Source organism: Nuphar pumila, chromosome 2, assembly GCF_984573655.1.
Source record: "Nuphar pumila chromosome 2, dmNupPumi1.hap1.1, whole genome shotgun sequence".
Taxonomy (NCBI): domain Eukaryota; kingdom Viridiplantae; phylum Streptophyta; class Magnoliopsida; order Nymphaeales; family Nymphaeaceae; genus Nuphar; species Nuphar pumila.
In genome coordinates, this window is record NC_143250.1 from 135,198,484 (window position 1) to 135,216,700 (window position 18,217).

Sequence of the window (18,217 nt, forward strand, 5' to 3'; positions counted from 1 at the left end):
TGAGTGTGACTGTGTGGCCGCAGTTTAAGGAATTGGGTTATTCCTGAAGTCACTCATGAAACAAGATTCGGGCGCATGACCTTTAACGCGCCGCCCCTAAAGATTACAACCAGAACCTTTATCGTGTTGTTGCTAATGGACACTTCTACACCTAAGGTTCAAGCTCAAGATTTCAGTTCACTTCGTTCCTGTGGGGGTAAAGTTAGTCAACTAAGGTAGTGGTTCAAACCGGAAGGTACCATTGCTGAAAGCATGATATGTCCTGTTGCAAATTGTCTCATCTTGCACCTTGGTTTCCTCTCGTTTCATTCTTTGAATTTGTGGGGGAATGTTAGGTGTAAGAAGGAAGGGAGAGAGAATTCAAAGGAGAAACTGGGCTGTTTTGGAGAAGGTGGTCTTGATGAGGTGGAATAGTCCCATATTGCTTGTGCTTGAGTTTTCTGTGGGCTTTATAAGCCACTTGTGAACTCATACACTTGTTCTTGAGAACAAGAGAGTGGGATGACCACCACACACACTCGCGCCCGCGCCCGCGCCCGCGCCCGCCGTGCCGTGTCGTGCCGAGCCGGGCCGGGCTCGAGCTCGGGTTTGGGTAATTGGCCCTTTAAGGCCATATCCAATCAAGACAAAGTACCTTTTTACCCAAAGTTTCTTTGGATATTTGGATTCTGTAACGGGTTATGGGAAATGATAACGGGTCATGACTCATCGTAGTTCGTGCCCGTTATGGCTCTTCGGATTTCGTAACGGATCTCGATCTTTCGAAGTCCGTTAACGGATCACGTCTCCTCAGAATCCGTAACGGGTCCTTCCACGTTTCATAACCGTTCATGGGTTATAAAAGCATGGTAAGGGCTGGGGTTACGCGCAGGCTGAGACAAACGCATTTCTGAAGCTCTGCGATTTCCCATCTTCCCTGTTGCTCTCTCTCTCTCTCTCTTTCTTGAGTTATCCCGAAAGGGTGTTCTATAACATTTGGTTCATGGAGGTTGTTTTCGAAGGACGATCCGCCGGAGTGCACCGTTCGGTTCATCGTGGCTATTGTATTCTAGGGAAGGACGCCGGACCCTGATTTGCATTGTATGTGGGGGATAATCTTCTCTAAGGGGAGTACTTTCGTACGCCTTCGCCTTTTACATAATCTAAACATGTTTTTGTTGTTTCTATTATGTTCTTTGCATATGTTTGTTCATTTGCATATGTCTGGATTTTGGTCTGATGCGGAAAATGCCATGCTTGCTTCATGTTCTTGTTTCGATCTACTGTTAATCATGATTTATATGTTGTTTTATATCATGATGTTGATTGTGAAACTGTGTGATCCAAAATATGATCCAACACATTAGTCCACTAAAAACATGCTGAATCAAGATTACCCAGACCGGTTTAGAGAAAAAATTGTTATGCCAAGATTGGATTTTGAAATGAATTTTTTCTTTGAGGGAAAGCCAAAGATCTTGATTTGGGTGCTTATGCAGAATTTTATGTTCCAAAAAATCAAGATGAAGCAACACTCGTCTATACCCAAATAGTATTTCTCCAAGGTTCACATGTGATTCATTCACATAGAAAAATATAATCCTGCATTTGTTCTCACCAATTTGTTGCCCCGAAACCACCTTAAATGCCCTCAATCAAAGCCAAAATTTTGCCATTTAGAGGGGGATTTGCATTTCCAAATAAAACTACATCATTCGCATACTGAAGCATATTGTTGATGTCGACCCTTGGGAGTTGGTCGAGAAATTGGGTATCTAGGGCTTTCTTGAAAATGATGTTGAGCGCTTCATCAACTATATTAAAAATAAGGGGGAGAAAGCTGGCAATCTTGATGCAAACCTTGCTTCATATTGAAGGTTTAGAATGCCTTAAAAATATGAAGCTTTAGAATGAAGAATGATTTACCTGATTGGATCATGGAGTGCACTTCATTGGCAATTAGAACACCATCATGAAGAAGACAACCCTTAAGAAAGGCCGACTGACTTGGAAAAACAAGCATAGAAAGCACAAGCTTTAATCTTCTCGCCAACACCTTTGCCAAAATCTTGTACGCGCTATTAAGAAGGGAGATTGGGTGAAACTGAGAAATGTCTTCGGCTTATGTCTCCTTAGGAATGTGAATAAATTCTAATCAATTGATATCTCTAACCATGATGATATTTGTGAAGAACTTTGAAACAAAGTGGTGTAGGTCTAACTTACAAGCCTCCCAAAAAATGTGTTTGGAAAACCATTTGGGTTCGGAGCTTTGCCCAAAGGAAGAGACCAAACTGCATCTTTAAGCTCATCCATGAAAATTTGCTGCACTAAGGATGGAAGGAGGTAGTTGGGAATGGTGGCGAAGGAAAAACCAACAAGCTGCCCAGAAGAGCAACTAGGCATGCCAATAATATTTTACAAATATTCAGTAATGCTGGCCAACAAGTTGGGACCCTCACAAACATTAAAGTTGATCCGGATGAATAAAATTCTATTTAAGCGATGGCGATGAGAGGCTTTCATGTGAAGAAAAACTTGGTATGTTGCCCACTACAATTTAGCCATCTAATATGGGATCTTTGGCACCACTTAACTTAGTCACCACTATAGATGAATTTATTTTTGAAGGTTTAAAACTTGATTTAACAAATCACCTCTAGAAGGATTTACATCTAATGAGTTGTCCAATTGTAATTGCATTTCAGCCAACTCTTGCTCCCACTTGTGTATCTCAACAAATTGGGAACCCCCCATTAACCCTAACTCAATCACAAATGAACATTTGTAGTCCCTGAAGCTTTTGACGCAATTGGGACAACTTGAACTGAAAGAACAACAATTGCCAATGAAAAAAAAAAACAAAATTCAACTTGATTAATGTTTGCTACCGATAAATAACTAAAAATTTGATATATGGTTTTGTTTATAAATGAAATTGCTATATTATAAATTCAGTATGACCATCTTCATCCTCGGTGGGAAGGGGGTTGTATACCATGGATACTAAAATTGGGCCACGGTCGCACCTCTTAGCTTCATGAGCCATGGAGGTGGTTTTGTTTTTTTGATATTTACATGGAGAAACCACCTCAGGATTAGAGAGCTTAATGGTGGTTTCTCTTTGATATTGAAAAAATATACAACTATTTTTACTTTTTTATTTTTTTCATGGATTAAAGCCGTTGGTGTCCGCAACGTTTATAGCCTGCATGTGTCACATGGATACGCCATTTCAGTCTTCCGTTATATAACTTTATATTAATAGAAAGATCAAAGACTCCCTTTTTATCGTGTCCCTTTACATGGTGAAATATATCTTAGTTTTTTTTTTTCCGCTTATTGGACACGCAAACTTAAAATAACATTTCTGGTATTCAAACCAGAGAACCCCACGGTTATGATGGTGCGACCTAACCATTCAGATGTTCCATTCCACACCCACTTTTCCCTGTTGAGAATACAAAAGGGAGGTACCGGTAAAAATGGATTAGGTTCAGTTTGATATGCAATCTGAATCCAACAACCTTTTTTATTACATAGAATATTGTTATTAGATAGAATATTAACATTTATAATTATGATATTAAATTCGGATCCAGGCACAACTCGCCCATGCCCATCTTAAATCGGAACCAGATCCGGTTTCAGATCTGCCGTCGACTAAATCTGGACCACATCCGACCCGTTTGCAGCTCAAGTCAGCGTGAACGGGACTCCAGTAATCTTCCTCTGTGCTTCGATTGCTCTCTCTCTCTCTCTCGTTCGCGAGTCGCGACGCGAGAGTGTTTGTGAACTCAGCGGGAAAATTTCCACCTCGATTCCATTTATGATAGGTAATACAAAACCTTGATCTCTCTCTCTCTCTCTCTAGTAGTGGTTTTGCTTTTACTTCAAGAATTGGTAACACTTTTCTGCTGAATCGAGGCATCTGAAATCGGCGCTAGATTTGTGGTTTCGATGGCATGTTCACTGGGAGATTGGATTTCTTGAGAGCCCTACAATTATTGTCCATACGGATGCAGGAAGGGGGTTAATTGTTATCCCTTTGGGGAACTTGGGGATGATCGATTTCATATTTTTTTTAGGTGTTTTGCTTATTGAGAATGCTCTTATAGTTATTGAAAGTTTGCTTGTGGATGCCAAAGGAATGGGAGTGTAGTGTTCTTGTATCTAGTGACACTTTTGGACTTGATTTCTGGCGTGTCTATTTAGTGGGGTTGTGGGTATTGGATTGAAATGTGCGATTTTTTTTTCCGATGCATTGTCGAAAGAGGAGAAATTTGTTTGTTGTTTTAGTTGGTGATTGTGGGAAGGGCTGGGTTTGGTGGGGGCGAGGTGGTGGTAGGGCGGGCGATGCGGCAAATTGTGTAGTTTATGGTGTGTCGTTGTAGAGATTTCTGAATTTGAATGGGAGCCACCGTGGTAGGACGTCTCCGGCTGTCGAGCCAGTTGTTGAAGTTGATAGGTTTGCATGCAGGTATGCTGCCCGCGCTTTCTGGACGTAGGGCTAACTACATTGGGATGTTGTTATGTTTTATCTATTATTTTCTTTCTTTTCTTCACAGAATTATGGATGGAATCAGTGAGAAAGGAATGAGATTGAATTCATAAGTTGATGGTATTTCTATTCCCTGGCATTGAGAAGTGGGTTATCTTCAGGTTGGAAATTGATATCCTAGGATTAGTCTCTGTCCTTGCCAAAAGAAGACCAGATGAGTAGTTTTATATTGTCTTTGTGCCCTTATCTCCTTGCATGCCTTCTTCATTACTCTGTATGTTGCGCAAGTCTGGTAGCTTATTTTTTAGGTGAAACCACGTTATTGTGTGGGGAATTGGTGGATTTTGTTTAAGTTTTGTGCTCTTGTTCTTGTGAGTTCTTTAATGGTTGAGTTGATTAGGATAGATTCTAGAGCACTTTGAAATTGCTATAGCAGGTAACTATAATTGCGTTGAATTGAATACATTATCCCACCCACTTAAGTATGTGGGTACTCCGATTGAGATTGATGGAAATTAGCCAAGTTGGAGAAGCAATTATTCCACTTTTCATGCAAAACATTTTTTTCATTCCCCCTTACATTATTATCTTATATGTCTATTATAAAGGTGAGTTCATTGCTTCATGCTGCCTAAGCAGGGAGACCTTGATTGTGACATCTTTGCCAGGTTGATTAACTTGTTAGGATCCATCATTGAGTTTTACATCTGAGTTAGTTCCTTATCTGGAGACTAATTTTTGTTTCAATCCAGGTGATAATGGGCTCAATATATATATATATATATATATATATATATATATATATATATATATATTTAGAAGAATAAAGCTGTGATATTATAGAGTACAAAGGAAACACTATAACCTTTTCATGCGCCACTTTATATATTTTTTTGAGAAGAATAAAACTGTCATAGTATAGAGTACAAAGGAAACACTATAACCTTTTCATGCGCTGCTTTAAAGGGAGGTGAGTGTTTTGATAGCCACGTAGTCGTCCCTCCTTGCATACAGGGTGATAATTGACTCAATATGTGGATTGTGCTTGAAATTTTTAAAAAAGAAGGCCTGAATTCTGTGTTAAGGTTCTAAGCAGAACAAGTTAGGGATCAAAATTCTATACTTTGTATAATAACTCATAATCCATCTTCAAATTAGTCCTGAGACAACATATCTGAAGATCCTGTAACAAGGGTTTGAAAACAACACATATTTGCAAAATCTAGTTTAGGATCATAATATAGAGCCTCTCTCTCTCTCTCTCACACACACACACACATGAAACACTGGATCATGGATCTATTTTTGTATTATGAGATCTGAGATGTTAGGCTCTTAGATCACCTCAGATCTTAGACTTAGACCCAAGGTAATCAAATGCATTGAATGTACGGGCACCTGATTTTTTGTTACAGTCAATCTGACCTCCATTCCTTGATTTGTGATTCCTGTGTTAATCAAGAAATAAATAAGTTTGCACTAGCTCATCTAGTCTTAAAATTTTCTTCATTGTGGGTTTTCACAGATGAATTTATATTTTTCTAATTGATTCACCTTTCCTTCATGCAGCCATAAAATGAATTCAGTGAGAAGATTTGGCCAAGAGACGACATGAACCTTAAAGTAAGTACAGATTCTGTAATTTTAATGTTGTTTTGCATTGATGCTTAATAAAATTACATAATTTAACTGAGTCTTTATATGTAGTAGCAAATTTATTCAAAGTTGGAGCTCCACTTGATTTCTCTGTGAGAGGCTTAAGGTAGAGATTTCTCAAAAATATCAAATATTTTTTATTATAAGATTTATATATCTCATGTTAATATTCTGATATTTGATAATACTTTCATTTCAGCATATGTAGCTCTGAGATTTAAAGAATCAGTTAGAACAGTTTTTCTTTGTACATAATTTTCTTGTTATTTCTGTTAGTTTTTGCCGAGATTTTTCTGGGAAAACCCAATATGTAGATATACTGAGAGGAGTTCCCTTTCTGAGGAATTTTAAGAATGAGATTGGTTGCATAGTTATAATCGAGAAGCCATAGGAATGCTTCCTTTTTCTGCTAATGTGATATGCTATCAGTGATTGCATTTCTCTTGGCTATGGTCCCACCTACTTCTGTTATCCTCAATAAAAGTTGCCTATGATTCATCATTGTCCACAGTTAGTGAACTGAAATTTTGATGCTGCTGAACTCTTTGTAGGGCTGCACAGTTGAGCATGCCTGAGCCTAGACTGTTTGAGCTTATACACAAGGTACCAGGCTCGATTAAACTTGGCTTCATCAAGATCAAACAAGATCAATCTCTGCTTAGTAAAAGTCAGCTAAGCTTGAGCCACCAAATACAATATATATGTGAGCACGTACATATATATGTGTGAAAAAATTGACTCTTTATGATAGTACCATATTCTCTTTGAGAAAATCATGGGTGCAAGTGCAAGGTTTATCTGATCATTCTGTCCTTGCAAATGTGTTCAAAATGGTTTACTTTTTGGGGATCACACTTTGGATTCAATTCTAATATTTTTGTGAATTGCAGACTGTTGATTTTTGAAGTTCTTAGGAAACCCGCTTACACCTCATAATTGAATGATCTAAAACTATCCTTTTACAAAATAAAGCATGTTCATTATATATGTAGGGATTAATCCACTAAACTTCAAGAAAATATAAAAAACTGGTGGTTTCTATTAGAGAGTATGCCAATAAAACTCGGCCAAATGAGCTTATCGAGCTCTTATTTGGTGGCTTCCGCCCATGATTGGCTCATATATTAAATACATGAGCTCAAGTCAACCCTGAGCTTGTAGACAAGCTTGAGCTTTTTGACCCTACTGTTTGGTGGCAGTTTCAGGCAATCATATGTGACTGATTGTGGTATCAACTATCAAATCTTTTCATCTGATTCAGATCAGTATACCTGGAACAATTTTTTCTTGATATTTCTACTATGAAATGCTTGAGATTACTAGGGTATCCTTGAAATAGGTAAATGTTTTATAGATAGTCAATCACATTTATAACAGTTTATGAACTGAAATTTGATTCTACTCAACTCGTTCGTGTCAGTTTCAAGCAATGGTAGGGGATTGTTCATAGTGCCAAATCATGTCAGCTTATTCATTTATGGATTAGTTGAACTCATTGTGATTTATCTTCTGTTACTACTATGAATATCATTGAGACAAATTAGGGTACCCTTCAAATGATTACACAATTTCTACAGTCTCATTTATAATAAGAATATTCGTGATAACACAATTCCCATGTGTTACACTACTTTACACTGGCATATTTTAGTGATATGGATGCCCTTTGTATAGCATTCCTTTAGCCACTCTTCTACTTAGAGAGGCCTAGCGAAGTATATTGGTTACCTGATTTCTCTGTTCATTGGACACATGGTAAAAATTATGGACAAACGTGCTTTCTACTTCTTGTTTGTGATTCCCATTGATGAAATTATGTCCAACTTAGATTTGCTTCATCCTGTTATTGAAGAAATGAATTATCATTACCTAAACTACATTGTTTTTCATAGTATCGGTTGTCTTCCTATGGTTTTTCAGAGATAAAAATATATTTTCTAATTAAAGCACCGTTCCAACATACAATCATAACATGGACTCAGTGAGAGCATTTGGCCATGGAATGACATGAATCCTAAACTGAGTGCGGAATCTGTTGTCTTAAATGATGTTCTCTGTTGTAATTGTATTACTTAATTCCACCAAGCCCTTTATATTTAATAACAAATATCTTCAAGATTTTGATCTTCTCTTGATTTTCCTATGAGAGATTCAAGGTAGAGATTTTATCAAGAAGTTTTTAACATTTTTTAATTTTGATGTAAGATATATCTCATGTTAATATTCAGATTTTTGGCAATGCTTTCATTTCAACTGATGTCTACCTGAATTTTAAAGAAACACTGAGAACAGTTTCTGTTTTCCCATCTTCTTTGAGATTTTTCTGGGAAAACGTAATTGGTTGATATCTTCAGAAGAGTTCCCCTTTCTAAGGAAATTTGAATAACAGATTGATCGTAGGTCATAACCTAGAAGCCACAAGACTGTTCTTTGTTTTGTTTATGTAATTTGATATTAATGTGATTGCATTTCTAGGTATGTATTTCCAGGGTATTATTTTTGTGGAGGAAATTGATTTGATCTGTGTTGAGATGATTATGCTCATTGTATGCATTTGATGGTGTCAGTTTTTATATGTTCAACTTGAAGATGTCTTAGGCTCTACTATCCTTTAGTTAGAAAATAATTGGGTATTGAATGTTGATCATATGCTCTGATTCTTGCAGTGCGTACAATATGATCTCTGATTACATAAACTTAGCATCTTGCTTTCAGGGAACTTTTGATTTTTTTTATTTCTTTTTGTACTCTTTAATTTATGTATGCTTGTGGGGTGGAATACCTTTCCATGTCTCTTATAGGCATTGTAAAAATTCTCTTTCAGGTGTAAACAAAAGAGTTAATGATGTCAAGACCCATGGTATTGGTTTTCATGCTAATATTGTTGGTAATTACCTCACAACTTGAATGGAAACAACCACTCATTAATGAGCTAGAAATGAGTCCAAGTATTGCCCACAAAGAACAGCTCCTTCTAAGGAGGGAAGTTATTAAAGAAAAGGTGAGCTGATTGCACATATTGTTTTCTAAATATTTTCATATACATGAAGTTCTTTCTTCTTGTTATTCACATTTCTTCTCATGTTTCCAAAATTAATTTTTTAGATTATTATTTTCCTTGACAATGTCCAAACTTGACCAAGTGTTTGCTTATTCTGTTGTAGAGATAGATGGTAACAGGATTTCGTATGACCATGTTGTTTTGTCGCGTGGATGTTTCCCTTACAGGTCTTGCTCATCTCAGTGATTATCTGCTACTTAGTCACAAAATCAAAAGAAGACTTTAGTGCAGTTTTTACTCTTCTCCATTAAGAAATCTTGGTTTTATTCATAGTTTTCCATGAGATGAAGCCTAATGATCATTTCATTGGGTTCGGCTTAAGAAGTGCTAAATTGTTAGGATACAGGATATAAAGAATGTTATGAATCCAACTTATTTCATTACCAATAAGGAAACTCCTATTTAGAGACAAGCATTGGATTTGGTCTGTTTTCTATTGTACAAATGATTTTGCTTAGTTAGGCTCAGTTATGGAATATATTATTATTCTATTAAGACTTTTGGTAATTGATGTTTAACAGTGGCGCCAAAGCAGAGAACATGCTTCCATGAACTTGGAGCGGGGAGCATTGGAATATTCATATTTTCTTTCTGATTGTTGCCATCTTATCTGGTTTATCGGCTTATTGACCCAACCATTTTGAAATCATGAAATTACTTTAAAGCTTAGAAGGTGGTAGAAACATTTGGGGATCATTCATTGTGGAAGTTGTAGGTGTTAGTCTTCACCTCAATCTGTTTCAAGTTTTTTTGCAAACCTAAAACCATAAGGGCTATCATGACCTTGCCATCAATGGATTGGAAAATCCTCATTTGACTCAGTTAAGAAAGTATAACTTGCCTACTTGAATCTTTTAAGTGTATTATTAAAGCCCACTAAACCTCATGAAAGCTACCAAGCCACCGACCATGCATTGTTTTCAACACCCTCTAATTGTCTAAATGTGGCAATCCATATCCATAGGTAATCCAGTGACAAATTGTCATCTTTATAATAGAATAAACCGATATCAGTCACAATATTTTTGAGTTTTGAAAAGCAAACATGAAAAGTATATTACTTGAAATACATTTATTTGTATATAATCAGAATATTTCCTAAGAATTTCATTTTGAGGGAACATTCTATTTTTCCATTTTTATTAAAAAATGCACAGGTTTTCCATATAACAACCCTTTTCAGTTATTCTAAGGTACCGCCCACCCACCAGGTGCGGCATGGGTCAGGTCTGGACCCGGCCCAGCCCACCATAAAAACCTTTTTTTCCTCCGATCTCCAAACCATCGACTGCCAGCGGCAGTGGAAGAGGAAAAAAGAGGGAAGAGGAGGAGAAAGAGTAAAAAAGAGAAGAGAAGAGGAGGAGGAGGAGAAAAAAGGGAGAGAGAAAACCCTTTCATAATATCATTGTCATAATATCATTCATCATGCATGCAATATATCAACTTAAATATCAATCAAATAAGTAAAACAATTACATAAATCAACCTAAATATCAATCAAATAAGTAAAGCAGAAAAGAACTAAATTACATACCAAAGTATATCCTGATAAAGCAATGGATCATAATAATTTTCTTCTTCATCATCAAATGCATCATTAGAAGGAATATTGGGCTCAGCTAAATCCATGTTTGTTATGTTGAAATCATGCTCTCCCTCGAAGTCACACTCTTCTGGGTTTACATCCCAAAATTTGGATGTTCCTTATTTGCGTTACAAACCCAATTTGAAAATGTTAAATACAATACAAGTATACAACAACAACAACAACAACTACGCCTTCATCCCAAAACAATTGGGGTCAGCGATATGAACCAAAAAAGAAATTCATTTTGGGTCTTCCACATGAATCCTTTTCCTCCAATCATTTCTATCCAACGCCATGTCCTCGGTGAGGTTCAAAGCATTCATATCCTTTCCTATCATCTCCATCCAAGTCTTCCTAGGCCTACCCCGACCTCTTTTAACTAATATATTTTCCCATTTCTCCAACCTTCTAACTGGAGCATCATTAGGCCTTCGCCGAATATGTCCAAACCACCGTAAACGATTCTCTCGCATCTTATTTTCAATGGGTGCAACACCTACCTTCTTACGTATCTCTTCGTTCCGAATCTTATCTTTTATTGTATTTCCACACATCCATCTAAGCATCCGCATCTCAGCTACACTCATTTTTTGAATATGATGTCTCTTGGCAGCCCAACATTCCGTACCATATAGTAAAGCGGGTCTAATAGTCGTCCTATAAAACTTTCCCTTCAACCGCAATGGCATTCTACGATCGCACAGCACTCCAGTAGCACTTTTCCATTTCATCCACCCAACCTTTATCCTATGATTTACATCTCCATCAATTTCTCCATACTTTTGAATGATGGATCCCAAATATTTGAAATAATCATTCACCGGTATATCTTGCTCACCAAGCTTCACTACACTCCCATCACTACTTCGTTGCTTACTAAACCGACATTCCATATATTCAGTCTTACTCTTACTCAACTTAAAACCTCTAGCTTCCAATGTCTGTCTCCATAATTCTAACTTAGCATTAACCCCAGCTCTAGACTCATCAATCAAAACAATATCATCAGCAAACAACATACACCACGGTACATTTTCTTGAATTGATCTCGTAAGCTCATCCATCACTATCGCAAATAGGAAAGGGCTTAAAGCAGATCCTTGATGTAACCCAACCGTTATCGGGAAATTGGTTGTCACCCCTCCACAAGTGCGGACATTGGTTACTACTCCTTCATACATATCTTTAATTATACTAATGTACTTGAGAGAAACACCTTTCTTCATCATTGTCCACCAGAGAACGTCCCTAGGTACTCTATCGTATGCCTTCTCTAAATCAATAAAAACCATATGCAAATCTTTGTTCCTCTCTCTATATCTTTCAATAAGTTGTCTAAGAAGATGTATAGCTTCCATAGTTGATCTTCCAGGCATAAAACCAAATTGATTCTCCGATATCATGACAACCTTCCTCAACCTAGACTCAATCACCCTCTCCCAAAGTTTCATAGTATGACTCATGAGTTTTATACCACGATAGTTTGTGCAATCTTGTATATCACCCTTATTCTTATATAAAGGCACCAAAGTACTCTTCCTCCACTCATTAGGCATCTTATTTGTTCGCCAAATCAAGTTAAAAAGATTTGTCAACCATTCTAAACCTTTCTCTCCCAAGCATTTCCAAGCCTCGATAGGTATACCATCTGGGCCAACTGCCCTTCTTGATTTCATTTTCTTCAAAGCCTCTGCAATTTCTTTCTTTTGAATCTTGCGCATGAAGTCACGATTTATCTCATGAAAAGGAATGGAGAAGTCTCCAAGATCTTGAGCATGACTATCATTAAATAGCTTATCAAAATAATCTTTCCATCTCTCCTTAATCTCCTCATCTTTGACTAAAACCCTTTGCGTTTCATCTTTGATACATCTAACCATACCCAAATCCTTCGATTTCCTATCTCTCATCTTTGCAAGCCTATAAATATCCTTCTCGCCTTCTTTGGTATCCAACTTGTCATAAACCTCCTTATATACCTTAGCCCTCGCGTTTCGAACAACTTTTTTAGCTTCCTTCTTTGCTATCATATACTTCTCCAAATTCTCATTATCACGACTCTTACTTAGATTTCTATAACACTCTCTTTTAACATTAAATACAATACAAGTATATTTAAATAAAAAACTAAGAAATAATTAAATAACTAAGAGAGCAAATTAGTACATGTATTCATCATTGGTTCGCGAAAGTAATCGAAGATTTGAATGAACATATACTAAATTCTCTGCACGCTTGCTAGTGAGTTTGTTTCTCTTCATGTTGTGGATTTGAGAATATGTGCTCCAATTTCTTTCACAACAAGATGAACTACCAGGTTGCGATAGCAATCTTAATGCAAGACATTGGAGAAGAGGTGTTTCTGATCCAAATGTTGACCACCATGTGATAGGATCTATATTATTCTCTTCTCTCGCGAATAATGCCGGTCCATATAATCTCGAAGATGAAAATTTTCCAAACTCTTGTGTGACTTGACGTAGAAGATATTTTTCTGGAAAAAGTCTTGTCATACGCATATTTCTATGTCTTGATAGCTCTGGGTCTAAATTTGGAGGAACATGACCAATACCACCAGCCTGCCACTTATTTGCATAATATTTTGGATTAAGAGAATGTGCCATGCAATGCAAAGGAGTGTTGCTCTTATCCTATCTTCTAACTAAAATTGAATGAATATGATTAAAAAATTCTGAATCATCCAATGCAGGATTTTTTTCTTCATGCTTGAAAACTATAGCTTGTATTTTTTCAATCATGTTATCCCACGTTTCATAAACTCTGTAAAGCATGAGCTCATCCTTATCAACTTCTCTTAACATTTTCCAAATAGGTTGCGTAAATTGAAGGAAGTATACCACTCTGTCCCAAAACTCATCATCAAGAATGAATTTTTTAATTTCTTGAGCCTTGATATCATCATCAACACGATAGAATATCCAATTTTCATCATTAATCAAATCATTCTTCATCTTTTAATCTTCTTCACCATCACAATGATGGACGCAAAACGTGTTTCAACGACCTTCAACAATTTTATGTCAGAATGCCTATTAAATATAGCATTAGCACGATGTTGGTTAACAACAAAATTCCTAATGCTTTTGACATTTCTTTCTAAATCTTCAATTCATGAACATAAAGCATATGCTTGTAATTTTTCTTGTTCTTTGGGGTTACAAATGCTCTTTAGGGCCAGATTTAAGCTGTGTGCTACACAGAGAGTCCAAAAAATATGGGGGTACTCACTCTCCAAACTCAACGCTGCACTTTTACAAACTGGAGCGTTGTCTGTAATGATTTGTACCACTTTCTGATCACCCATTTTTTTTATGACTTCTATAAACAACCCCTTCAAATACTCTGCATTTTTATATTCCCCAGATGCATCAACTGCTTTCAAGAATATTGGGCCACTAAGTGAACAAGCAATGAAATTGATCAGTGGACGCCTTTGAATATTTGTCCATCCATATAGAAACTCCATTTTGCTCTCAAGAATATTTTTTAATCTCCAACAATCTCTCCACGTTTGCCCTCTTTTTTGCAAGAAATGTGGTTCGTATTTTTTCTGAATTTGGAGGCTTATAACCACTCAAATTACAATTTGCCAAGGATGTTACTAAATCCTTCCAATAAGGATTTTTAGCTGCATTAAATGAGAGTGAACTAGAATAAAAATATCTCTCAACTTTTCTATCTAATTCTTCTCTTCCATATGTATTGAATGTTGCTTGTATCGTTCTTCTACCTCCTACATTGACTTTTCTTTTTTTTCAGCATCTTCTTGGTGGCTTGCAAATGACAACTTAACTTCACAAGAATCGACCATTGTCTTTCTCTTCTCATATTTTTCTTGTATTTTCTTATATTGTCTTCGCATTGCCTCATCAGCTTTTCTGTATCCTGAAATGCCATGTCCTGGTATCTTCAACAAATAAACCTTCACTCTTGTATAAGACCCAATAAAATCTCTTTCGCAGAGCTTGCATCGAAATCTCTTGTTTCCACCACCTCCTTCTCCAGTTTTTGCAAGTTTATCTACATGTACCCATAGTGGCCCCACATCATCAATCCCATTACAACTATCAACAAAACTAGCAGCAGAACTCACATGTTGGGATGAGGATAACACAAGTCCTTTTCCTTTATCCGGCATTTTTATTCTGAAAACACAAAAAAAAAATACATTCAAAATTTCAAATCAATTATACAAACATTATCTTGATATAAAAAATATATATATATATATATATATATATATATATATATATAATAAAATCAGGACCAAGGAGGGGGGATCTGCCCCTCCCCTGCCAAAAACAGGGAGGGACTCAACCCCTCCCCTGAAATAAGAGGGAGCAGGGACGGGGGCTCGAGCCCCTCCCCTGCCAAAAACAAAGGGAGCAGGTGGGGCTCAGCCCCTCCCCTGCCGACCCAACCAGAGAGCGAGAGGGGGGGGGGGTCGACCACTCCCTTGCCGAAAGCAGTCTCCTCTGCCGAAAACAGAGGGAGCAGGGGGGGCTTAGCCCCTCCCCTGCCGACCCAACAAGAGAGCGAGAGGGGGGGCTCGGCCCCTCCCCTGCCAACACAAGAAGAGGGTACGTACCTGCGACGAGGGAGAGGAGGAGCCTAGGAGGTGGCATCGGGAGTAGAGAGCTCGAGCTGAGCTGCGCGGGAGAGGAGAGATTAGGGCAATTTTTTTTTGCCCTAATCCTCCTTTTCATCATTTTTTTAAGTCCGAAATGTGGACGAAAATGACCCTGGGTGTGTTGACAGCACCCAGGGTCGTGTTGACCGCACCCGGTGCCACACCCACACGCGCACCCGCGTCGCGTTGCGTTGACGTGGGTGCGACACCTGCTTTGCTGAGTCCCTGTGACTTGGTATATATATATATATATATATATATATATATATATATATATATATATATATATATATATATAATTGTACCCCTATGTCACCTGGGTGCAGGTGCGGGTACAGAGGGTACGACATGGTAATTCCAAAATATGTGGGTACGGGGACACGGCTAAATATATACTGAAAGATATATATTATATATCTAAAATATACTGAAAATATATATTATATATCTAAAATATATATTATATATTGAAAATATAATACATAATATAAATATAATACAGGACACGACAAATGCCGTGTCCAGGTACCAGTACCCATGTGTCGACACGGGTACGGCACCCAAGGTGCCATGTCGGGGTAACATAGCCGTACCCCGTACCCATGTGACATAGGTCTCAATGTGATAAGTTGCCTTTTTTTTTTCTGGTGTACAGACAATTAGCATTATAGACGAGTCCTTAATGATATAAGATAATTGTATATAGATCTTTGATACAACTTTGTTGGCAATTAACTCATTATTAGACTCACTCTCGAAATGCAGAATAGCCTCATCATTTCCCCATGAAAGAGTTTTGAGATTATAAAGAAATCATCAACTACCACTTTGCTAGCACACAAGTAGAGACACCAGAGACCAATACTAGGGTTTTCTCTTGGGGTGATTCTGATGCTCTCTCTCTCTCTATATATATATATTTGTGTATGTGTGGAGAGGGAAACTGAGAGATGTGTCGGCATCATTCCCATCAATGGTTTGTCCACCCCTTTTATGACATACTGACATATATAAATATCAATTCTTTCCTATTGCAAATGACATTATGTACTGTTGCATATTAGAACATATAAATCACTTGGAAATTTTATATAATTTTCAATGGTCCCATTGGCGGGCAGACACTCCTTTTTTAGTTCTCGATATCCACATCCTCATGTTACCTTAAAGGAAATACCATGGAATGACAAGTCCATCTTCTAGCAAAATTTGAATTGGAGATTGTTCAGCTCACATACAAAAGGCAAGTATTTGTTGATATTTGATTATGGTGACATTCAAAATTCAGTTGTTGATGATTGATGTCCCCTAGAGTTTTAGTTGGATCAAGTCATCTTTCCGTCAAGGGAATTGTTGATGCTTCACTTAGAAGCAAATGTAATAAATTAGGAACCAGATCATGATCAGGACCACTTGGTCTGTTTTCCCAGCATCAAGCCTCGGTCTTCCACTATCAGCCTTACACAGTTTACTATCATGATCTTATGTGGTCTGCCTGAGCTATACCCATATTTGTGTCGACATCGGTACCTCAGTCTGTGGACATATACATGTTACATACATTTGGATTGAATTATTGACTATTTAAGCTTTCATCTTCTTGTGCAGAAATTTCTTTTTGTGCTTTGTATCATTTGTTCCCTTTAGTTGAATTTTCCTGGCATCCTTGAAGTTTGATTATCGTTCAAAGAGGTTCCATGTGCCAAAGGGACTTGTATCTGGAGGAAATGACTGTTGTCTTAATTTACTTTCTTCACAAGCTAATTGACAGTTTTCTAAAAGTAGTTATTGTTTTCTTAAACCTTTTCTCCAGGTAATCCTGTCTCAAGAAAAGAGTATAAGGAAACTCAATGAGCTTGTTCGTAAACTTCAAGCAGAGTTGCAACAATGCAGAGGTGGTAAAATTGCAACTAACGAAACTGGAAGCTCTATGCCAGAAATCGCTATACTTGAAGAGGGGCATATTTCACAAAATTAAGTCATTGTTTTTGTGGATGATCAGATTAATGACAAAGAATATTGTATCTTGCCCCGTTGGTCACTTATTGTCACAGTTGTCACTCTTCTAGGTATTGGGGGCATGTGCATTTTGCACAGAAATCTAGTAATAAGATTAGTGCTTCGTGTGTTGTATCGGCTCTCTTACTCACGGGCCTTGTATATCATGTGCAATACTTGAATGCAGCTTTCCAATCAGCTCAGCAATTAAAACATTGTATAAATTCTTTCTGAAAATTTTCTTGTGATTACACATTTCTGTCACAAGAATTAGCAATATCTCAAGGATTTTGTTGTTTGATTAAGGCATCAATTGATTTTTTTCCTAAGGTCTTTTGATTATGCATTGATGTGATGAGAATTAACAAAATCTTAAAATGTTCACTTTTTTTTTGCTTTTCTCAAGTGAATGTTGTATATTTGATATCTTAAAGAAATCTATGATTTAGTGTGAATTTTAGTATTTTACTATTAAATAAGAATTAACAATATGTCAAGTATTATTTGATAAAATCATCTATTTTCTCCTCAAATCTTTTGATTCAGAATTATCAAAGTATTCCATATTTGATAGATTATTTTTGCTTTTTTTTTTAAGGAAATGTTGTATGTTTGATGTCTTAAAGAAATCTTAGATTTTTTGTGGTGAATTTTACTATTGGACAGTGCAAATGTGTGCGTGTACCTGCGGGGAATGACACGCCCCAGTGATTTTTCAAAGGGCGTGCCTTTTTCCACGTGATCAAAAGGGCACTCCTGCGTGCACTGTGAAATTAATGGGCC

The 18,217-nt window shown here is 37.1% G+C and overlaps 1 protein-coding gene across 4 annotated transcripts; it reads left to right on the forward strand.

Annotated features, from left to right (window-relative positions):
• The first annotated feature begins 3,711 nt into the window (after positions 1–3,711).
• Positions 3,712–17,693, forward strand: LOC149847202 (uncharacterized). 4 transcript variants are annotated; one of them, XM_089998333.1, is made up of 5 exons: positions 3,713–3,815; positions 6,050–6,103; positions 6,188–6,242; positions 8,961–9,137; positions 17,250–17,693. In XM_089998333.1, the coding sequence occupies exons 4-5, from the start codon at positions 8,979–8,981 to the stop codon at positions 17,412–17,414; spliced, it is 324 nt and encodes a 107-aa protein (XP_089854459.1). In that variant the 5' UTR covers positions 3,713–3,815; positions 6,050–6,103; positions 6,188–6,242; positions 8,961–8,978; the 3' UTR covers positions 17,415–17,693. The 4 variants fall into 4 exon arrangements, with proteins under 4 accessions (XP_089854461.1, XP_089854459.1, XP_089854460.1 ...); XM_089998334.1 differs by having other exon boundaries at positions 6,191–6,242; XM_089998335.1 differs by lacking the exon at positions 6,188–6,242 and having other exon boundaries at positions 3,712–3,815.
• Positions 17,694–18,217: the final 524 nt, after the last annotated feature.

Excerpts from the sequence above, each read along its gene's own strand:
- LOC149847202 (XM_089998335.1), top strand. The coding sequence starts at position 8,979 with ATGATGTCAAGACCCATGGTATTGGTTTTCATGCTAATATTGTTGGTA. Across the intron at positions 9,138-17,249 it reads GGGAAGTTATTAAAGAAAAG|GTAATCCTGTCTCAAGAAAA; the intron begins GTGAGCTGATTG and ends CCTTTTCTCCAG.